The following is a 23,220-nucleotide window of genomic DNA, read 5'->3' as shown; positions in this document are numbered from 1 at the left end:
AGGAGATGTCACGTGAAGAAATCCATATATGAACTAAGACAAGCCTCTAGACAGTAGTATCTAAAGTTCAATGAGAGAATTAAAAGATTTGGATTAAAGAGAATGTTGAAGATAATTGCGTTTATGCAGAGTTCAAAAATCTTGCTAGCAGGTATGTTGTAGTTGTCTAATTCAATTGCTTCTATCAGCAATTGAATTGTGACAATGAAACATGCTCTATGTACAGATATACTAATCGATGATGAAACTAATAAAGTATAAAGTTAAAAGTAAAGTTGAGATAAAAAAAATGTTAGGTTGATCTCCTCCCGATTCAACAAGCCCCTGACTCACGCCCTAATAGAGGACGCCCAACCCTCTTCTAATTGATGGACCCCTGTCACCAACGTTATAAAGAGAGGTGGGGAGCCGGACTTACAGATCACGAGGTTGACCGTGCACCAAACACCCAACCAACACCCCGAATCGATCTAAGGTAGTGCTAGGCCTACGGGAAGCACCGCCACCACTTCGCCCACTCTCGGCCATCGCTGGCGTCGCCATCCACCATGGCCACCGGAGCAGGCACGTCAAGCCAAGGAGAAGGTAAACTACTACTCCCAACTACCGGAAATCACTAGCCTACCCGATCCAGAGGGATCTATCACACATACGCATAAATAGTAGCTTTGTGATCAGGGGAAGGATTCGCACGATACCATGCTGATTACAAGGTGCAGCAAACTCTCCTACACTCACGCAAAAGCCATGCAACTACCTGCGCGGTTGTGGGCTGTTACTACTTAATTAACTGCATTGCTGCGCCCAGCCCAGCTCCACGTTGACTCCATAACAATGGCCCGTTCCTCTTTCTCTCTCAAATGTATCTACGACACTATTTCTCATCTTGTTAGCAGCTCAATATCGGCTCCGACTTCGGCGATCTTCGAGTCCATGGAAGCTTTTGCGCTACTTGCGACGCTCTTCACGTCAAGGTCGAGGGCGATGGACTTGACCAGGCCGTTCAACATCTAAAGGTTAAACAGGTCAAGGGAAGCACATGCAAAGGTAATACCTCATTCAAAACTCTGACATAAGCATGTTATTTCACGTAATGAAATGTTGAAAAGGATACAAGAGAGCCGATTGCAACAAGGGCCCTGTATTTCGAATCAGCATCTTGGGCATCGTCTTCAGCAATCTGTGGATCCAGATAAGAAATGTAAACACGGGTTACTGCAAGGAGTAGAGTGATTACAGAGATCAGAGATATGGGAACTCACTTCAAGGGCCGCAGAAAGAATTTGTGCCTGACTTTGTTCATCCTTCGATTCAATTGAAAGAACAGAATAGCTGCAGAAATATATATATATATTAGTCAATAAAGAGACAAGGTCGATAAATGCAGGGACATCAGCAGCATTGCCAGGTATGCCTAGGCATCCAGCATCATGACCAACAAAATTGTAATGCATGGCTAGGTACAAGTATAATACAGAGTACAACTCAAAACTTACTTCAGTAAAAGTGTGGCATATGCCAAGTGAGCGTTCTTGCTAAAAGATGGCTTGCAGCTTGAGAAAGAATCAATAATCTGAAATTAGCAAACAAAAGTTACTACTTTGAGTCAAAATATATAAATAGGCCGAAACAAAAAGTAAATGTACGTAGTTTGAAAACTAACCTCAGCACAACGGATTTTCAACCATTGGTGTAAGCATGAGTTGTCAAATAAGTTAGTAACTGCTTTGAGGATTGTAAGCACATTCGGTGAATGCACAGGTATTGCTACAGCCTTACGGAAAGTGTCCATGAGTACATCTGGTTGATAATAACATAAGTAAAGAATATTAGTTCAGTACCAATAAACAAAATAAGGCTGACCAATTTGATAAGAAATACTACCAGCCACTAATGAAATGAACACGATAACTAAAAATACTGAGTTAAAAAACACCCCAGACAAGAAGAGACTGATGCGCTAAAGCATTAGCAACCACAGCATAAACTCACCGTTTCCACTTTCGATGGTCTTAAGTAGTAAAGTAGCCCCATCAGGATGCAACACAAACATCCTCAGGAAATCAACAACTGTAAGGAGAGATGGGCAATTATTTTTCAGATGAACCAGAAACCATCTCCATCAAAAACATAATGCAGCTTCAAATATCCAAACATAATGCACTAGTTGTTAAACCCAAGCAATTGCCCACTAATACGCCCTCCATTCCAAAATACTTGTCGCTGTTTTAGTTCAAATTGGAACTGAACGGAGGGAGTATTAGAAAATAATGTTTTACCGCAAAAAGCATCTGGAACAGAATCCACATATATAAGATAGCTCCATAGGAGAAAATAAGCTCTGGCACTCTTACAGTTTGTCGCCCTCGGTTAGAACATTGGGAAAACAAAATAGATCTTGGTCGGTTGAATTTTATCTGAATTCTTTGACCAATACCAAGGCTTTATAACGAAATTGTCCTCATCAGTGAATGTACCATTTATTTTTCTCTCTTTTAACACCGAGAAACTGACATTTTTTCACATAACTTTAGCTCTATAATTCAAACTTTTGGCAGGAAAGGGAGCATGCCACAATTAATTGAAACTGTCAACTACAACAACAGAATTATTACATTATAATAGCTACCGATGATTCAATTAGAACTATAAGTCTATGACAGAAACATACAAGTGTTGCCAATAATCTCCTTATGCTTCAGTTCTTGTTTCGACTAACATCGGTGAAAACAGAGAGCTTGGAGCCAACCATTATGTTGCTAACAATGTTAATGGGGTCCCAAAGTTTTTTAGAGAAGGGATGTACCTGGAAACATCATCTGTGAAGGCCAAGACTTCAATATTTTTAGCAACAACATGATGTCAGCATCTGCAAGCTTGCTTGTGTGATAAAATGATGTATTTTTCAATACTTTCACTATAGCAGCTAATCTTGAAGAGTCTGTCTCAGACAAGGATAGATGTTTCTGTTCCTGAATAGACAAAAGTCTATTATATTAAGCCTAACTAAGACATTAATGGTCCCTATGGGCACAAGGGTTAATCCCCTGAAAGTATGAAATAATATAGAAATCAAAAACCCCTCATGAAGTATGGACATGATTCTGATTCTAAGAATCCCATGTGGAGGTACCAGATTGAACTATGCTGTGGTTAAGCCCACATAATGGTCCCTATGGACAGGGTGGGTATACCAAACTGAACTACGCTGTGGTTAAGCCCACATAAGTTCATAATTATTTTAGGTTCGTGCTAGATGAACCAGTACTCAATTGACAGTGATATGAGTTATTGTCGTCTAAAGATTTTTCCACCTCATCCTGTAGAAAGCCAAAACACAAGAAATTTGCAGTTCTGCTAGCATCAAGTTATCCAATTCATACTTCATCACACCATATACCGTGCTAGCCTACTATCACCCATGCACCCAACACATGTCTCTGCACTTCGAATAGCTGGAACAAACTTTATTCAACTATACCGAGAACCTGTGGTGGTCTAGTAGCATGTCCTTTCCACACTACTACTTGACTAAGAAAGTGGACGAAATTATCAGCACAAGCTCGCACCTTAAGAAACAAACGGGCCAATGAGAGGGTGGGAGATGTGGAAGCTCATGGGCCTAAACTAAACATTTATAAGGATGTAAATAAAGTTGTGAGATACTGAAAGTATTAAAATATATCAAATCCACCAAGAAATAAGCTTCAAAATTACCGGGTCGGATTCAAGTGTTGCACTGAATTCTGTAATTTTCTTAAGGATTCCGTCAAACTGGGCTGTCTCAAATAATAACATTCCGTTCTGCAAACAAAGGAAAGTTGTTTTTGTGACAATCGCAATAGATCATAACTCAAATCTGATAGCAGCTTGTTTCTAGTATATGTACAAGAACAAATTACACGTAGTTAAGTTCAAGTGTTGAAGTTTCAATCAAGTACTCATATTAGATTATCAGTTAATAGCAATCATGAAGATTAAGTCGTACCTTTGGTATGTGCTTGAAAGTTTGTTTGGGGGCACTGCCTGCAATTATGTATGGAACATTATGGCAGGACTCGTCAAAAAAGAAAACGATGACAGAGCTATTCACAATTATGCAAGGAAAAAAGAAATAAAAAACTACTGTAACAAATTGAATACTATGTAATACATACCATTCGACGAAGACGGTTGCCCAGGTACATATGCATTACCTGATACATAATAAAGTTAAGCATCAACAGACCGAAACTGGCAATATAATAATATTTTAAACGATCACCAAAAAATATACTCCCTCCATCCCAAAATAAGTGACTCAAAAATGACTCAGTTTTGTACTAATTTTGGGATGGAGGGAGTATAATCTAACACGCTTACCACCAGTATAGGGATCACGAAAAGATGGATCTGGAACAAAATTGTTCTGCCCAGAATTCTGCAGTATGAATTCTACAACTTGCTGGCGATATGTCAAAGGAAGATTTTCTTTCAGGAGCCATTTGTCTGCAACTGCGTATGGATCATCTGAACAACAGAATTCATAGGTAAGACGGTGCTACATAAAATAGCCAAGTGATAGACTCTCAAGCCTCAAAGTGCAGTACATGGAAGCGGAGAAAAAACTTCACATTAGATGGCTATTTAAATGATGATTTTTCTAAACATAACTATGTGGATCACAATATTACATTTTTACTCTGGAAACAATAGCAGAGAAAAAACCTTTTAAATGTAAAGACAAATGTGTGATATACCTGATCGATTATAGGGCAGTTTCCGAATGGGCTCTCCATCTCCAATGTCAACATTAAAAACTGCACAGATATATAAAACAGAATACTATAAACAAAGAAAAAGTTAGGAAAAGACTAAGGCTCAACCGATTGATTTTCCGCCGCTCCGACCGCCGCCTCGCGCGCATGTCCCTGTGGGAGCTCAGCGGGGGATTTGCAACATGGCCCGTTGTAACGCCCCGGACACACCCGCCGGTGGTCGTTACTCCTGGCGGGATCTAGACTGGCCCCACATATCAATACTAGTCTTTTCTGCGCACTTTGTCCTCACTCATGCGCACCTGGGATGAACTTCCGGGTCGGTCACCCATCCTAGAACTACTATCACATACACCACCACTCAGAGGAACCGACGTCCTCGTCGGGCCACAAGAGCGTTCCCTCTTGGCACAAATGTCTGTGCATCCAGTCCAGTACATGTGCCATGTCGTGGCCACGACGGGTCACAAACGTCATGAACAACATGACCGCACACCTGTCCGCAAACATCCGTGTAACCGCAAGGGTCGGCTCTGATACCAACTTGTAACGCCCCGGACACACCCGCCGACGGTCGTTACTCCCGGCGGGATCTAGACTGGCCCCACATATCAATACTAGTCTTTTCTACGCATTTTGTCCTCACTCATGCGCACCCGGGATCAACTTCCCGGCCGGTCACCCATCCTAAAACTACTTCAAGCCGAGCACGCTTAACCTGAGAGTTCTGTTCGAATGGGCTCCCGGAAAAGAAGGAATTCCTTATTGATACGAGTAGTCTATTTTTCGAGAAAACGCAAAAGCCTTGCGTTTCTTTGCATTGAAAAAGGGGGGGGGGGGGGGGTAGTTACAGCCTCCGAAGAGGAAGTTACAGCACGGTTACATGTAGGTCTAGTGGACATCCCAGGTTGGGGGCAAAGCTACCCTAAGCCCTTTGTCCCCAGCCCGAGCCCAGCACCTAACCTCATCTTGAATCCTATCTAAGAGCTCGTTCAGCGACGGAGGTATGTGATCGAACACACACGCGTTTCTATGCTTCCATATCATCCAGGGGACCAGCAGCGCGACAGATCGCAGTGTCTTGCGGAGCGGTGGGGGGGTGGCGTCTCGCGCCCTACTCCACCAGTCCTGGATGGAAGCGTCATGCATCGGCAGAGGGACCGGGAGTTGCAGCCAGGACAACGCCTCATGCCATGCCTGCCGCGCGAAGGAGCAGGAGATCAGCAGGTGCTGGATAGTCTCGGGCTCCTGGTCGCATAGGAGGCAGCGAGTGTGGTGAGGGAGCCCTCGGCGCGCGAGCCTGGCTGCGGTCCAACAGCGGTCCAGATCCGCAAGCCAGTGGAAGAACTTGACTTTCGGGGGAGCCCAACCTTTCCAAATGAGCTGCCAAGAGTGGCATGTTAATGATCCATGGAAGGTTGCCCGGTAGCAAGACCTCGCCGAGTAGATGCCGTTGGCCGTCCACTTCCAGATGAGCTTGTCCGGCTCCGAGGACAGATTGATGCGAGCGACGAGCTGCCAAGTCCTCAAGTATTGGCCTATCTCCTGCAGGCCCACCACACCTCTAATGTCACGGGCCCAGGCATTGCCGGCGATGCCTTCCGCCACCGTCCTCACTTTTCTTCTATTCTTGGGGATGCATAGGTATAGGAGTGGCGCAAGCTCGCGAATTGACTGCCCATGCAGCCATCGGTCCTCCCAGAACGGAGCGGTGAGGCCATCACCTACTAGCATGAGGGTGGATGCATGGAATAGGCCGCGCTCCTCAGGGGAGAACTGTAGGTCAAGGCCTTGCCATGCACGGTCGGCATCCGTCCTCGATAGCCAGAGCCAGCGGAGCCTGAGCGCTAGCCCCGTGCGCTCCAGGTCTCGAATGCCCAGCCCGCCGTAGGCGAGCGGCCGGCAGACAGTGCGCCAGTTGACGTGACAGTGCCCTCCCATTGCAGCCTCACGCCCCGCCCAGAGGAAGCCGCGCTGTATCTTCTCAAGCTGTTTCAGGGTCTTCTTCGGGGGCGAAAGAGCCAGCATCTGGTGAATCGGGATCGCGCTGAGGATAGATTTGACCAATGCCAGCCGTCCTGCCTTGTTCATGAGCCATGCCTTCCAGGACGGGAGGCGGTCTGCGACGGCGTCTACCAGTGGCTGCATCTGTGCCGCTGAGGGCCGGCGAGTGGAGAGCGGGATGCCCAGGTACGTGATGGGCAGCTCCGCGGGCTGGCAGCCCAGCGCCTCCAGCAGGGCGTCGGCATCCTCACCCCCATGCAGGATGGTGGCGGAGCTCTTGCCGTAGTTCACCCGCAGGCCAAATGCGGTCTCGAAGATGCCCAAGATGCTCTTCACAGCAATAACCTCCTCCATCTCGGCATGGCAAAACATCATCACGTCGTCGGCATATAGAGAAATTGCCGGAATGCTGCGACGGGGGTGCAGGCGCCGGAGGATGCCGGTGTGGAGCGCCCTGTGCATGAGGCGGGCCAGCGCATCGGCCGCCAGGACAAAGAGCAGCGGCGATGTGGAGTCGCCCTGGCGCAGCGCGCGCCTGTGCCAGATCGGGGGGCCGGGTACTCCATTGAGCATAACTCGCGTGCTGGCCGAAGAGAGCAGGATGGACAGCCATTCCCTGATCCTGTCACCGAAGCCATATTGGCGCAGGACCTCGAAGAGGAACGGACAGGATATGGAGTCGAAAGCCCGCGTGAGGTCGAGCTTGAGCATGATGCACGGCGCGCCCAGGTGCTGGAGCATCCGCAGAGACTGCCTGACGAGCATGAAGTTGTCGTGGAGCGTGCGTCCGGCGATGAAGGCATTCTGGTTGCGGCTCACCAAGCTATCGAGCTTGGGGGCGATGCGCAACGACAGAACCTTGGCGAATATCTTGGCGACTATGTGGATCAGGCAAATGGGCCGATAGTCTCCCAGCTTGTGGGCATCCGCGCGCTTGGTAGCAGGGTGAGCAGGGCTTGGTTGAGCTTACCAAACCCTCTTCCTCGTAGCGCATACAGCTGCTCGAAGATGTCCAGGATGTCTTGCCTGATGATGCACCAGCAAGCGCGCAGGAATTCGGCGGTAAACCCGTCCGGCCCCGGTGCCTTGTGCGGCGGCATGCGGCACACCGCAGCCCAGATCTCCTCGGAAGTGAAAGGCTCGTCCAGGCTGCCCAGCTGGCCGGGCGTGATGAGCTGCTCCAGGTCAAGCGTGTGCTCTCGGTCCACCGCAGTGCCCAGGAGCCCGTCAAAGTGCTCAAATGCGGCCTGGGCCATTTCCTCGTGATCAGTCCGAACCTGCCCATCAACTAGGAGGCTATGCACGCGATTCTTCTAGCGGCGGTAAGTGCACTGCCGGTGGAAGAAGCTCGTGTTAGCATCTCCCTCCGCGAGGAAGGTAATACGGGCGCGCTGCCGCGCGATGGTGCGTTCCAGGGAGGCAAGCCCAAGGTATGACTGCTTGAGCTGCCTGCGCAACCAATCCTCAACCAATCCTCTGATGGGGTGAGCGGGCGAGTCTCCATCGCGAGGTCGAAGCGGGCAATCAGCTCGCGGGAGATGGCCAGCTTGTCCCGGATACTGCCCGTGGAGCGGGCGCTCCAACTCGTAAGGGCGCGGGCAGTGGCCTGCAGGCGCCGGACCAGCCGCTGGAAGGGGTCGGGGTCATGTACCAAGCTCCAGGCTGTGGCGACGGTGTCGTGGAATCCGTCGAGGCGGAGCCAGAAATCCTCGAAGCGGAAGCGCCTATGGGCCACGGGCATAGGAGAGCAGTCCAAGAGCAGCGGGCAGTGATCGAACACGACGGATGCAAGGCAACGGAGGTGGCACTCTCCATGGCAGTCCTCCCACTCCGAGGTGCATAGTACCCGGTCAAGGTGCACGAGCGTCGGCGGCGATTGCTCGTTGGACCAAGTAAAGCGGCGCCCGTTGAGGTAGACTTCCTTCAAGGCAAGGTCGTTGATAGCACGCCGGAATCTGCCCATCATGCGGCGATTCAGGTTACCCGAACTCTTGTCAGCATCCCGGTATATGAGGTTGAAATCACCACATAGCATCCATGGGCCCTGGCATGCGGCGCGAATGTCCCGCAACTCTTGCAGGAACAGCAGCTTCTCGGGGTCGCCTTGAGGGCCATACACCGTGGTAAGCCACCACGGGGCTCCATCAGGCACGCGCACCTTGACCGTGATCGCGTTTTGGGTAAATAGGGGGTCGGAAATGGTGACGGCCCTAGTTTTCCAAGCGATGAGAATGCCGCCGCGGGTGCCGTCGGCCGGGAGATATGTAGAGCCATCGAACTCGGACCCGAGGGTGTCCAACACAGTCGACGAGCAAATCAACTCCATTTTCGTTTCCTGGAGACATACAATGGATGCCCGAGTAGTACATAGCAGAGAGCGAATCGCGCAGCGCCTAGCGCGTGAGTTTAATCCCCTAACATTCCAGACCACTATCTGAGGACCTCGATACATGGAAGAGAGATCGACAAGAGTCGCCGCCAACCTAGCGCGCACGGACCATGACATCACCCGCCGGCGTAGCCATGTCAGCGGGGATAGCTCGGTCGACCAAGGCGGCCATGGCCTGCAGCACTGGAAGCCCCAGCGGCATGGCAAACATCTCGTCATAGGCCTTCATCTCTGTGGCTGTAATCTGCTGGTTCACCCCCACAATGCCGAGGGTGCGCAGAATCTGCACCACCGCGCGCCAATCTGATGCGCAAGGAGCCGTGGCTTTGTCGGCGGCTGCGGAACGTCCCCTCCTGGGACTGATGTTGAGGGCAGGGCGCTGCCGCTTCCCGGGAGAGGGCAGAACGGCATCGAGCTGTTTGGTGGCCGCGGAAAGGAAGGCACCCAGCGTCCAGGGCTGGCTGGGGGCGTGGCAGTTGTGCCGTCGCTGCAGGGTGATCGGCGGCGAGGCGAAGCGACCAGGGACCAGAGCACGGGTGCTAGAGCTAGCAGTGCAGGGGGAGGAGTCCTGCCTGGGCGTGGGTCTCAGCAGTATCGAGAGGCGCCCTGGGCAGGGGGAAGAGCCTGGTATCACGCGCGGCAGGGTCGACGGCTCCGTGGGCGTCGCGGGCCCGGGCGCCCCGACAGGCGTGGCAGTTAGCGCGGGTGTCTCAACCGGCGCGGCCCCAGGGGCAGCGATATCCCAGGTCCTGGGCCCATTCGCAGCAGCAGCCAGCCCGGCCAGGTCAGCTACCGCGGGTGCAGGGGCAGGGGCAGCAGCACCAACCTCCGCGGGCCCCGGGGTGACAGCTGGGGCCGGTGGGGACGGGGCGGGCATGGCCGAATTGGCGGGAGCGTGCAGATCGCGTCCCGCCTCCCCGACGTGAGTGCGCGCGTGGGCCTGCTGCGGCTGTGCAGGGAGGGGCTGCAGCGGTGCGGGGGGAGGGGGGGCAAAGGAGATCCTCGCCCCCTTCGGTCCAGACAGGGCTGCAGGAGGGACAGGGAGGATCGTCCTGTCTGGTTGCTTTGTAGGAGCCGGTCGTGGTTGGCAGCGATCCCGACGGGGTGTGGGATCGGGCGCAGTAATGGCGGGCCCGGGCGAAGCATCCTCGGTCAAGGGCATGTTTGAATCGGCGGCCCCCTCCGGTCCTCGTCCAGCGAATGGGGGCGTGCCACCCGTCCCACTGCCAGCCGTCGCGCCGTCATCAACGAGGGGGGAGTTGGCAGCTAGCGATGGGGCCACCGGCAAAGTGGCTTTGGGCGTCACTGCGGGCCCCTGGCGCCTTCCTTTCCTGGCGCCCTGACGCGGGCGTGCAGGCCCCTGCTGACCGGGCCAGGCCAGCATCCCCTGGCGCGTGGGGCGGCGCCCCTGTCGCGGTGCGGCTGAGGACGGCCGGGGCGCAACCGTACAGGCACCGCCGGAGCGGCCGGAGACACCGCCGGAGCGGCCAGAGCCGCTGTGGGCATGCCATCCGCCCGGCTTGCGCCCCGTCCGTTCGTCGACGTTTGCGGCCCCGCCGGCGCGCGCGTCCATTGCCGGGGCCCTGCCCCCTGCTTGGCCCAGGGCCATGCCTGCCAGTAGCACCGTTGGCCTCGCCACCATTGCCGGAGGGGTGGGCAGCAGCTGAAGCGGGTCGGATCAACTCGGCCTTGGTGAGGGCGATGGCCACCGGGAACGTGAGCGTTCTGACGGCCGACGCCTCCGAGGGCACGCGGCCGGGCAGCTGCTCGACGATTTCCAGGACGGCGGCGCGCCGGATGGCAGCCGGGTCGTGCGCGCGCCCTGAGACGTGGAAGACCGCCATGTCGACGCGGGAACGAGTGCGGGGGTGCAGTCTCTCGATCCAGCAACAATCTCCCAGCAGGTGTTCGGCAGTGAAGAGCAACCAGGCGTGAGCGGGGATGCCGCGGAGCTCCAGCTCGACGCGGTACTCGAGCTCGCCGGCACCGGCGTGGGCGAGCTTGCACCAGGGCCGGAGCGACAGCGAGAAGCGGGCGGAGCTGATGAAGTGCTCACCACGGAGCCACCGCATGATAGCCAGGGAGGAGAAGATGATCAGGAAGTCTTCGGGATGGTGCTGGTGAACCGTGAAGTCTCCTTCCTCGAGCTCGAGGGAGCCGAGGAGCAGGGCGGCGACCTCGTCAATGGACACGGAGGGGCGAGTGCCCGTGACCGAAGCCACCATCGCGCGGGCGAGCACCAGCTCGGCCTCGTCCATCTCCTCGGTCTGCGCCATGAACACGCGGGGGGGCGCGTCCGCGGCCGGCAAGGCCGGAGGTGGGGAGGGGACTGGAGCCAACAGGACGGGAGCGGGGCGCGCCGCTGGGGGAGGGGCAGCGCGAGGAAGCCGGGTCTGCAGGACCGGGGCGTTGCGCGGGGATCGCTGGGTCGCGGACGCGGGCCGCCTACCATCACAGTCCCGAGAGGAGTGACCGGAGGCGAGGCAGCGGCGGCAGCGAATGTCGTTAGGGCAATCCCGGACGCAGTGGTGATGATCGAGGCACCGGAAGCAGAGGCCCGCGAGCTCCTCGGGGGAAGGGCTGCGGCGGCGCGAGGTCGAGGGCCTGGCAGGGGCCTCCTGGCGCGGGCGACGGCGGTGCTCCCGTCGACGAGCCTGCTGGAAACCGTCTGCGTCCAGCACCGGCCCGCCCGAGACATGGCGGACCTCCGAGCGGGGGCCAAGGCGATCTTTGGCGGGAGGACGGGCCGCGGGAGCGGCGGCGGCCGACGGCGCGGGGACGGCCGGCGGGGTGCGGGCGACGTCGCTGTACGAGCGCGCCGACGAGCCGCTCTCCGAGCCAGAGCTGCAGTCCCCATAGGAGACGCGCTCGCCGGAGAGGGACGTCCGGCGGTCGACAGGGTCAGCCAGCACCAGAGCCATGGCGCGAGGGGTGGGGGGGAGGGCGGGGAGGGTATATGAGTAGTCTATCATCCCTAATAAGCCAGGCTATCACACCCGTGCTTCAAGCCTATACTGCAATTGCAACACAGGCCATGCTGCAAAGGATGGGGGCAGCGCGAGGCGAGTGATGCATGGGAGCTCAGTCTCAGAATGCAACATGGTCCATTTTGCAAGGACAGGGGCAGAGCCAGGCATGCGGTAGCTCAGCCTGAGATTTGAATCATGGCCCATGTTGCAAAGGATGGAGGCGAGACCACGTTACAATGGAAACATTATTTATGCATGAACCGTAAAAAATGGTTCAACGGAGCGCAACACGGCTCTGTTGCAAAGCCCCAAACGCAACACGAGCCATGTTGCAAACAGACCGGGGCACCCAGCTGACGCGGGAAGATATCAAACAACTGTCTCGCACACTATCAAACGGCTACCGAGGCAGTCAATGTTATTCGATTATCACGCGGCTGACGCGTAGCATCGCCCAGGTTAACAGTGAAACACATCAAAAGAGAAAATAGCTTACCAAAGTCATAGCGAGCACCATCATGAACCTGACCTTGTGCAGCATCCCCAGGTCCATCCACCACTTCACCAATCTAACAATTTCGTTTATTGACAAGATAAGTCACAGCTGAATTCGAAGTAAACAACTATACAACAAAGCAACAATGACACTGCCAGGTCAAACATGGTAAAAGTATATCGAGCGCTAAATGAGGTTTCATTTTATGATTAATAAATGTGTGTCACCAACCCTATCATATTCGAAGATTGTAGTGTGAATTTGAACCGTTACTGCAGGCCAAGCAGTGCCTCACGGATACCTCAAATTGCATAACAATTTGCATTTAATAAGTTAAATAACTCAATCAGCATCAAGCAGCTAAAAACAGCAACACACTAAATATGTAAACAAATCCTCAGCTTTGCAGATCCTTTGATGTAGCAACTTAATATAATAATATGCAAAGGTCTAATGCACAAAGGTAGTTACTTTGTCCCATTGTAGCTCTTTTGAATTCCATGAATAAGCAACACCATTATCCCCCTCTCTAACAATTAGTGTTTGCCCATCGGTGTTTCCTGCTTAGGCAAAAAAAAGTTATAAAAATGGCACTGCTAAGCAAAAATTAACACACGCGGCAATGACTAGATATTGCCAGTCACTTTACACACACCACAAGTCCACGACACTAAAGAGTTTAGAGAAAATATGTTTTCATATTGTTATCCCCTTAATCCCTTTCTTATGCGCTGAAATAAGATGAAGGCAAGGTTTATTGGAAACTGGAAAGATATGGATATTTTCAAAAGCTCGAGATTATTTCAGTGTGCAACAGTACATCTTCAATCCTATTTTAATTTTAAGTTCCATAATATGCTGACATTTTGTTTCAGTGTTTCATGAAAACACACCCAGCCTGAAGAATTCACTACAAATAGCATCATGGAAATATCGACACAATACCCGTGTAACGTATCAGAAAAATGAGATGTATGACCTTGAACTTGCAGTGCCTCAACTCCTGGTAGATCCATCAACTTCAGTCCACCAACAGACTTTCTGTAGAAAAAGAACACAAAAAGCATAAAGATCATTTGATTAAATTAGTAGTCAATATATGATTAACCCCATGATGCCGGCAAGTATATAATTAAGAAGTTAAAAAAACAATTACATGATAGAGTAAGCCGATAACAAAACTGATCCTTTAAGCAGAAGATGTCAAAACCTCACAAATATGAAAAACAAATCAGGAAGCAACAGGAACCAACCTGCTAAGTGTATACTGAGAAATAATATCTGTATATGCTGCGAATTCTTCATCACTGCAGAACCTATTATTGTCGGTTGTCCATACCCTCGCAACTCCATCAGAGCATGCAGTTACAACATCGCCGTTGTCCAAAAATTTAGCATCCCATATACATCCTGGGTGTTCAATGCTCTGAACACAGATTCCATCTGCATTATATTACTTGACAGTCATATAACCAGGTACATGAAGAAAAATATGCATTCTTCTACGTACTAACAACCCAAACCAGAAAACTGTAATTTTTGTTTCTAAATGGCTCATATTATGAAGTTAAACATACTATCCCAAAAACAAGACAGATACTCCCTCCGTCCCAAAATTCTTGTCTTAACTTTGTTTAGAAATGGATGTATCTAAATACTAAAACTTGACTAGATACATTCATATCTAAACAAATCTAAGACAAGAATTTTGGGACGGAGGGAGTATATCCTAGCTGCATCCGTTAAACACAACTCAAATCAGCAGCCCAAGAACAAGCATGGGTTTACAGGTGTGAAAGAAGGCACTAGTGTGGTTATCAGGGTTCTTATTTTCAGTATGGAAGAAAAGAAGACTGGAACTGCTCATGGACTAGCCAAAGGAGGATTCAGGAATCCAGATGCTTAACAACAACCAGCAGATCTCTCTTTAGTTATTGTCGCAGTTTCCTTTATAGTGGTATATAAATACAAACTATCTTTTTCATATGCCACTGCCCAATATGTTTGAGGTCAAAAGTATCTACAATTTTTTGCCTGTAACAGAATCCCACTTAAGAGGAAGTACTATCATAATCTGGGACTATTTTTTGTTTGGAGTAAATATTACACTGAGGCATAGGGAGACAAACCAGCTGAGGAATGGATAGTAACCCCAGGGTTTAAAGAGTTGTGCAGTAAAGATGGTACAAGTAGGGATGGGAATAAAAAATTAAAAAGCGAAAAACAAACTGATACCGAGAAAAGAGAAATATAATGTTAAATCAGCTTGGCGTCCATACATCAGTTGCCACATAGAAAACCGTATTAATATCAGTCAGATCGGTTTTAGGTTCAGGTTAACCAAACGGACTGAAAGGAACCGGCTCCTCCTATGGCCCCATTTCCTAGGGCTATGCTACCATCCTTAGGGCCAGTTCTTTTGGTAGCTTTTTTGGGCTTCTAGAATAAGCTGCCCCCTACCCAGCTTATTCTAGAAGCCCAACTAAAAATATATTTTTAGAAGCCTAGTAATCAAGACTTAATTAGTAGGCTTCTAAAAGAATATATTTGATTGGGCTTCTAGAATAAGCTGCATAGGGGGCAGCTTATTTCAGCTTATTCTAGAAGCTGCCAAAAGAACTGGCCCTTATCTAGCTTTAAGCAAAATGCAAGTCCATCAAAATCTCAATTAAAGCCCAACATGATCTCCACCAAGTCAGCTAGGTGCCTAGGCCCATCTCTTGCTCTCTTGTACCAATGCAATCACGACGGGCCACGAGGAAACAAAGTTAAGAACACTTTGCCCAATCCTAGCCGCCACAGCACAGTCGACGTGCGTGCAGTCCATCCAGACAACCAACAGCACTGCGCTCGGCAGCCCCATCAGCGAACTAGCACTCTTTTCAGTCTGCGAGAAGATCCAAAGGATTCAAAGAGGAGGAGCTCCATGCAACAATGGCGGTAGCAAAGTGGAATCATGTATGTTTCAACAAGATTTTGGATTTATCATGACCTGTTGATGAGATTCGAGTATTTGACAGCATGCACACCCTGTTCTGCTATTGAATTACCTGCTAACATTATGGTTTGATTTAAACCAAAAAGCAAACCGAAGTATGGGTGATCCCAATTTCCGGTTCATAGAAATTTCCAGGCTAATTCAGTTGTCAATTTTAGAAGACTGAAGTATACCAGAAAAAGGAACAAGAACTGAATGCCCACACCTAGATTGAAGTACAAAGATATTGTATATCTAATAAATAAGTGTCACTGCATTTGAACAAGAATTCTCTAAAGCATACAAAATAAATCACCTTTCCATATTTTGACTGAGCGATCTTCACTACCACTAGCAATTAGACCAGATGAATGCGCATCCACAGAATATACAAGAGAGGTATGGCCAATCATCTCCAACAGGGGTTGGCCAGTTAATGCCCATAACTTTATAGTTCTGCGACCAAACAAAACATCATATGTGATTGTGTAAACAGAGTAGCTGTAAACTGAAAGAATACATTTGATGCACAAAAATGTAAGACGGTGAGGAAAATGATGAAACGCCAAATAGATGAGCATTTTTTCAGCAAACCATTGGCAGGATATTAGTACAAATATCCAAGATTAAACAAGAAATTATGATATCTTCATTTACAATTTAGAAAGAATAATAGTAGCTTCTACAGTACTGCACCATCCTTTCGTTCAAAAGCAAGTGGAATTAGTCAGGTGATATTTTAATCACTCGCTCACCCATCATGTGATGCAGAGAGTATACCCATTCCTGGCATCTGTGCTAAACATCGAACAGTGTCTGCAATGGAACAACATTCTGTCAACCATCAAGTATGTGTAGATGAGCACAAAAAAGTCGAAAGCACTAGTGCACATCAGGAGTAACAAATAACCTGCATGCCCAGAGAATGTATGTAGACAAGTCCTTCCTTTCCAAAGTTTAATAGTTGAATCACTTGAACCTATACAGAAGGGGAAAGATGTGAAGTATTAATCAACCATTCGACAAATTTAGTTATAGATATTCAGGGACTTCTATATGAGAGAAATTTGAGAATCCTGGGAAACTGTGGTGAACATTGGGGATAAGTTTGTCGGTGTTGTGCCCCAGTGCACTGAGTATCAGATTTAGTTCAGAAAATCTTTATGATCATTCTCATTTTCCCTAATCTCTAAGATGAAGTTTGTTAATTACTTATATTGTGTCCAATGCAGAACAATACAAGTGTTTCCAAAAACGACAGTACCAATTGAAGCCTAAGTTGCTCAAAAATCATATTTGCTCCCAAATATACTTCCGTAAACCATGATGCCATATGATGTTGAAGCCAATCATACCAGCTCAGTTACGGAAACGCTAGGAAATAGTGAAAATAATAAATCACACTAGTAGTACAAGGAACCATCGCACCAATGTAGAAACTTAATAATAGAACCTAGTAAAAATGGAAAATGAGTAAACATAGAGGAAGCTCTACCCGTAAATAGTTCTCCTGAGGGCAGCTTTAGAACAGTTTGCACTGCGACCTTGTGCGCTTCCCAAACCTCTATGGCATTGCCATCTCTCCACCTTCTCAAAGTACTGTGCATAATACAAGTGTCAGGGCAAAGCAAGAAACCATCAGCTACAATGGGGGAACTTCATAATCTATTAGCCCATTATGTCGTTTTGACAAAAAAAATACAGCACAAAGTAAAATTCATAAATGTGCATGCCCAAAATACTGGATACACCACATCCTTCAACACAGGTAACATTGGAAACCTTTTCTAACAGGGACTTGGAGTGTAGAAAGAAACAACAGTACGATATGTGCATTTGTACAAATAGAAGAAATATAAATTACCGAAGAAGGTACTGAAGTTATGCATGCTTACTACATTAAAATCATGTTCCGTCACTACATTTGCCAAACAACTACCCTGTGCACAAATTGTCTGCATTTGTTGTGTGATTACCATCATACATACAAGAAAGACCCTCAGGGTGAAATCAGCACAAACAAGCAATCAAGAAGGAAGTATGGTGAAGCGATACAAGAAAGTTCAGCACATGAATTACACTGGTTGGGAAAAAACATACCAATCCATCGACGAAGATATAATGTCACCGTTGTCGTCGATAGCAAGACCAGTAACCTGTGAGGTGTGGCCCTTCATTGTTCCAGCAACTTCTCCTGTATGCAAATTCCATAGCAGTACTTGTGTATCCATGCCACCAGAAACAATCGCTCCTTCCGGAAAGCGATCAGAAGGTGGGGCCCAAACCATCGGGCCAACAAAACTTGAATGCCCTACAAGTGTTTTCGAGAGGACATATTCGCGCTTCTTTTCCGGATGCTGGGTCCAGAATCTCACTGTTTTATCCCTTGACGATGTCGCGACCCCCACATCACCACAGATACAGATCCCACGAACCTATTGAAAAAAGAGCAAGGACAAGTTAGCCAAGAACCAGATTTGTAGCAAATGTAGCAATTATGAAAGAGTTTGATAACAAGGATCTAACTTTATTGGTTGAATGCATACCAATGCTCAAAGTCTCGAACTACTTAGTGATGCAGATATGCGTTGCACGTATGCAAAATAACATTTGCCTAAGCTCTAGCAGTTTGAGCAGAATAAATCAGTTAATACACAGGGATCACTTTTATCTCCAAATCCGGTTGAACATCATATACGCACTTTTTCATTTTCAAGACTAACATGTTCCCCTTTTACTATCATTTGGACATACATTGGCTTGCATAAAGGGGTGTTTTGCATTATGTTTGGCATTTACATGCTAAATGCAGGCTATGATTGGAACAATAAACCCATCGTTAGAAAAACAGAACGTGGCATTCTGGATGAGCATACATTCCTGAAATAAGCACACCAATTTATTGAATTTCTGGTGGAACATAACAAGTTACCCTCTGATTACACGTGTGAAAAGAACTCGAGCAAAACCAAGTAATCGATGATTCCTAGATCCACTCATTCAAAAGCAAGTCAAACTGCAATGACTAATCGCCGGCTATCTCTACATCGACTGTTACAAACCGAAACTAAAGTGACAAGAGCATGCGTAGGGATGAACCAAATTCGCGAGGGCAATTGAAATCTAAAACTTGTGGGGAGGTGTTGAACCGGAGGAGGGGGCAAGCCGGCAAGGTGAACCCGCGGGAGGGCAACCAAGCTAGCTAGGTCGAATTATTATTATTATTATTATTATTATTATTATTATTATTATTATTATTATTATTATTATTTACGCAAACCCGCGCCGCCCTTCCAGCGAACGCGTCCAACTAGCAGATCGAGACGGCGCCGCGCCCGCAGCAAGCCCTCCATCTAGGGTTCGTCGGGGCCGGGCAGGTGGGGTCGAATCGCGTAGATACTTGCAGGGGAAGCAAAGCGGAGAGCTAGGGCGATGGACGCGGGGCGAAAAGTGCGGTGTGGAGGGAGAAGCTTACATCGTCCTCGTGGCCGTGGAGCTGCGCGCTGAGGTGGTACGCGGCCATGAGCGGCGCCGGGCGGCGTACGGCGGCGAGGGGAGAAAGATTGGCGGAGGAGGGAGACGGCGAGTCGCGAGTCGAGACTGACACGATGCCAACTGCGAGCAAAGCTTCGTGGGTTGTTGCGTCTCGCTCGTATCGTATCGTGTTGTTGCGATTTTATGGAGGCTGGGCCGTGCGAAGTTGAGGTGGGCTCTTTTTATGGGCTGATGCGTTGGAGTTATTTTTGTTGTTGTTTGGTGCTGACCGATGCCCGCTTCGTCAAAATCATTAATTAGGGAGTATACTTTTCAACAATTATTCCGACCTCCACATGTTACGATAAATGGCGCACTACATATGTGTCACTTGTCGTAACCCGAGAGTTTTTCTTTTTTTCGTAGATCCATTTTTTTTAAGTTTTATCTCCTAAACCGTGCGTCCAAATCTCGAATCATTTTCATCGTTGGTTTTCTCGCGTCGAGATCTTCAAAACTAGATCCCATGTTGATAGATTTTGACGAACTTTTTTTTCATGAAAAAAACCGAAAAAAAACGGACGAAAAACCGTGCCTCGCGCAATAGAAAATAAAACAGAAAACGCGGTTATTTCCGTGCCTCTCGCGGAAGCAAAACTGTGCCTCTCGCGAAAAAAAGAGAGAGCAAAAAACACGTTTTTTTCGTTTTCGGGGGCGTGCCTCTCGCAAAGGCAAAACCGTGCCTTTTGCGGAAGCAAAACCGTGCCTCTCATAAAAAAAAAAAAGAAATGCATTTTTTTCTTTTTGGGAGAGGCACGGGGGTGCCTCTCACAAAGGCAAACTCGTGCCTTTCGCGGAAGCAAAACCGTGTCTCTCGCAAAAAAACAGAAAACGCGTTTTTTTCCTTTTCCGAAAGGCACGGGCTTGCCTCTCGTGAAGGTAAAACCGTATCTTTCGTAAAAGCAAAACCGTGCCTCTCGCAAAAAAAGAAAACGCGACTTTTTTTCCTTTCCGAGAGGCACGGCCATGCCTCTCGCGAAGGCAAACCCGTACCTCCTGCTGAAGCAAAACCGTGCCTCTCGCAAAAAAAAATAAAAAACGAGTTTTTTAGCTGTCGCACGCATCGGTGTTTCACCAGTGGCCATGGGGCTAGGACGGGGATGCTGGGGACCAACGGCGGCGGGATGTTGGTTCCTACGGCTACAGGGTGTTGGAAACGATAGTGACAGATGCTACAACCTCGGGTTGTCGGAGCTGCAATGACCTTGGCCGGCGACACGACGGCGGCTCCATCGACGCCGAAGAATATGTGTCCGGACAACGCGGGTACTACATCAGGTACCAGCAAATGTCGGAAGGGTGGCCACCATTTGCTGGAACCGGCCACGAGAGGGTGATGGGAGCATGGGACGGATCGTGGTGTTTTTTGCTACAACTAACCATGCAGACGCACGGACCGACCATGGCAAATGTTGGAAGCGGCATTGGTGGATGCTACAACCACCCATGACAGATATTGGAACCGGACATGAAAAATGTTTGAACTGGCTTTCGTGGATTCTACAACCATCCATGACAGATGCTAGAACCAGATCTTGTGGATGATATAACCGACCATGGAGTTGCTGGGACCGACTGTGACAGAGATGTTGGGACGGGCGGTGGCGGATGCTGCAACCAAGGGTTGCCAGAGCGACAACCGACATCGCGAATTGCTTCAACCACCAACACGACGAGCTGCAACTCACAACATAGTGAGCTACGGCGGCTCAGGGGCGAGACAATTGTTTTTGCAATTGGCACTCGAAATTGCCAGAACCAGTGAGCCGAGATGTTCCGATGGCGAGCGGCGACCGATGGGATGTGACCAACCATTGTGAATCACCGACGAAAGGTGTGATGGTGACGAGAGGAGGCCACGGCCGGAGTAACCCGGTGAAAGAAGCTACCACCATCGGCAGCAAAAGCCGACACGACGTTAAACGGGCGTCGCGGCCATGAATGGAGACGTGCGATGAAGGGGTGATGTGGCCATGGCCAGGAGATGCACGACTGGTGGCACATGTTGGCTGCACGCGGGGTCGTTCCCTTTTTTTCTTCTTGCGAGGAGTGCGTACGTGGGGAAGAAGGAGAGAGTTGACTGTATGCAAAGGGAAGGTGTTGGGGCATATTTCTCCCTAAGTGGTTTTGGTGATTGATGACAATGCATGTGCGGACTAATCGTGTGCATTGAGCATTTCAGATAATTCATGACTAGGCACAAGACGATTGGGTGCCCCTTAGAGTCTATCAAAGACGATTGCTTTCTACGTTTCTCTTTGGTGGATTTGAGTCATAGGAAAGCCGTACTATTAAGAGGGGGTCCGCTTCAGAAAGGTTAGGGTGGAATCAACACGTACACAATTCTATTGCACCACCTTTCCCTCGCTTCAATGGAGCTCCAGCTTGTTTCTCCCTGTCTGTGCAAAGGACCAGCGGTAGTACCAGAGGTACAGCGGTAGTACCGCTCTTTGGGCGGTTGTAGTTTTTTTACTACCGCTCCCTCAGACTTTTTGCACAACCGCAACCTCGGCGGTGGTAGGCACGGTAGTAAAAAAAATTATTACCATGGTTGGTGAACCTAACGTGCGGTAGTACCGCTCCTAACGGAAGTGGTACCGCTCCTAGCAGCGGTAGTACCGCTCTGCTCGGGCTGTGAGTGGGGGGGAACGGTTGGATTCTTTCCCCCACTGTACAAAGGGGTCTTATTCCCCAAGAAGGTTACCTCTCACCTTCCCAAGCTCCACTGTTGCTCCAAAGCTCATGTTCGCCCGATCTCTCTCCCTAGCCAATCAAACTTGTTGATTTTCTACGGATTGGTTGAGAAGGCCCTGATCTACACTTCCACCAAGATATATTTGATTCCCCTCACTAATCCCTTGCGGATCTTGTTACTCTTGGGTGTTCGAGCACCCTAGACGGTTGAGGTCACCTCGGAGCCACATTCCATTGTGGTGAAGCTCCGTGGTCTTGTTGGGAGCCTCCAAGCTTTGTGTGGAGTTTGCCCCAACCTTGTTTGTAAAGGTTCGGTCGCCGCCTTTGTGACAACCCGATGCCGACGTTCCAGAAGATTCCCCCTTCTTTCCGTTTTCGTCGTGTGTCTATTTTTATTTGTCGCATCATCATCGCATCATGCGCATCATCAGCATTGAATCGGCATCTCCGTTGCCGCCAGTTTTCAAAACTTGCATCCGTTATTAGTTGCCGCTTCTCTTCGCGTTCGTCGTTGTTCGTTCCGAGCCTGACCGCACACGCATGCGCCCGCGGCATCGTTCGAAACCCTGTTTTTAAAGTGTGCGTAAAACTTTCTCTGATCGAGGTGAAACTTGGCATGCGATCGTGATTAGATATAGGTAGACCGTCGGTCGAATTTCGTCGCGATCGGAGTTCGTCTGGTACCCGAACGGTCAACCGTAGCGGCACCGTATTCGGTCTACCGTCGGATGTCTGTCGATGTTTTAAAATCCATTGCTGTGCCGCCCGTTTTCCCTCTCATCCCTACATAGCCCTTCTACACAGGTCAGTAGTGCCACCTAGCCACTTCCTCCGTTCGTGGTCGTCGGATCTCGATCGGACGAATGAGGTCCACCCCACCATAGACCAACCCTATATAAGCTCCACCCCCATGGAGAGACCTCTCTCACTCCACTAGGGTTCCCCTAGTCATTTTTTGCAGCCACCCCCTAGGAATCCCACCTGCTAGCCATACCCTTTAAATCCCGCAGCCCAAGCTCCATAGTCTTTCTCAGCCTTCGGATCGGACATATGGGGCTCAGATTCGCCCAAATCCTCACCTACCGGACATGTCCGTGGTCAAATCAGACATGTCCGGGCGACCACAGGAGCTCCATGCCATGGCCAGCTCCGCCCGAGCCCTCCCCGTGCTGCTCCGAGATGCCCCGTCGACGCCGTCCGGCCCCGCCGCTGCGCCACTCCGGCGAGATCCCGCCGCCGGCGACCACCGGGTCGAGCCCACCGCCCTCTTCCTTCCCATCTCGGCCTCCCTCTAACTCTTCTTCTCTATGTGTGCCACACAGGAAACCTCCATGGAAGCCAACCCCGATCTCTTCCACCGGCCCCCGGCTCGTGCCGCCACCGGCCGGAATGGGACCGGA

At 49.8% G+C, this 23,220-nt stretch overlaps 1 protein-coding gene across 1 annotated transcript; it reads right to left on the bottom strand.

Annotated features, from left to right (window-relative positions):
• Positions 1 to 650: 650 nt before the first annotated feature.
• On the bottom strand, positions 651 to 19,258 carry LOC123426307 (phospholipase A-2-activating protein). The gene is made up of 22 exons (XM_045110118.1): positions 19,068 to 19,258; positions 17,693 to 18,027; positions 17,088 to 17,191; positions 16,503 to 16,571; positions 16,348 to 16,408; positions 15,909 to 16,048; positions 13,869 to 14,058; positions 13,595 to 13,656; positions 13,087 to 13,175; positions 12,616 to 12,688; positions 4,740 to 4,799; positions 4,363 to 4,509; positions 4,158 to 4,196; positions 3,989 to 4,026; positions 3,718 to 3,804; positions 2,807 to 2,972; positions 1,993 to 2,070; positions 1,664 to 1,800; positions 1,497 to 1,573; positions 1,263 to 1,332; positions 1,115 to 1,180; positions 651 to 1,010 (listed from the first exon to the last, which is right to left on the bottom strand). Exons 1-22 carry the CDS (start codon positions 19,113 to 19,115, stop codon positions 882 to 884), a joined length of 2,265 nt encoding a protein of 754 aa, XP_044966053.1. The 5' UTR covers positions 19,116 to 19,258; the 3' UTR covers positions 651 to 881.
• Positions 19,259 to 23,220: the final 3,962 nt, after the last annotated feature.

The sequence above is a fragment of the Hordeum vulgare genome, chromosome 2H (assembly GCF_904849725.1).
Source record: "Hordeum vulgare subsp. vulgare chromosome 2H, MorexV3_pseudomolecules_assembly, whole genome shotgun sequence".
In the NCBI taxonomy this organism is placed as follows: Eukaryota; Viridiplantae; Streptophyta; class Magnoliopsida; order Poales; family Poaceae; genus Hordeum; species Hordeum vulgare.
Note: the sequence above shows the minus strand (reverse complement) of the source record. Positions and strands in the feature narration are given on the sequence as shown.

What these genes read in the sequence shown, in the direction of transcription:
- LOC123426307 (XM_045110118.1), bottom strand. Translation starts at nt 19,115, where the DNA reads ATGGCCGCGTACCACCTCAGCGCGCAGCTCCACGGCCACGAGGACGAT. An exon ending in TGAAAATCCGTTGTGCTGAG is followed by an intron (nt 1,574 to 1,663) that starts GTTAGTTTTCAA and finishes TGCTAATTTCAG; the next exon opens with ATTATTGATTCTTTCTCAAG. An exon ending in TTGTTGCAATCGGCTCTCTT is followed by an intron (nt 1,011 to 1,114) that starts GTATCCTTTTCA and finishes TTTAACCTTTAG; the next exon opens with ATGTTGAACGGCCTGGTCAA.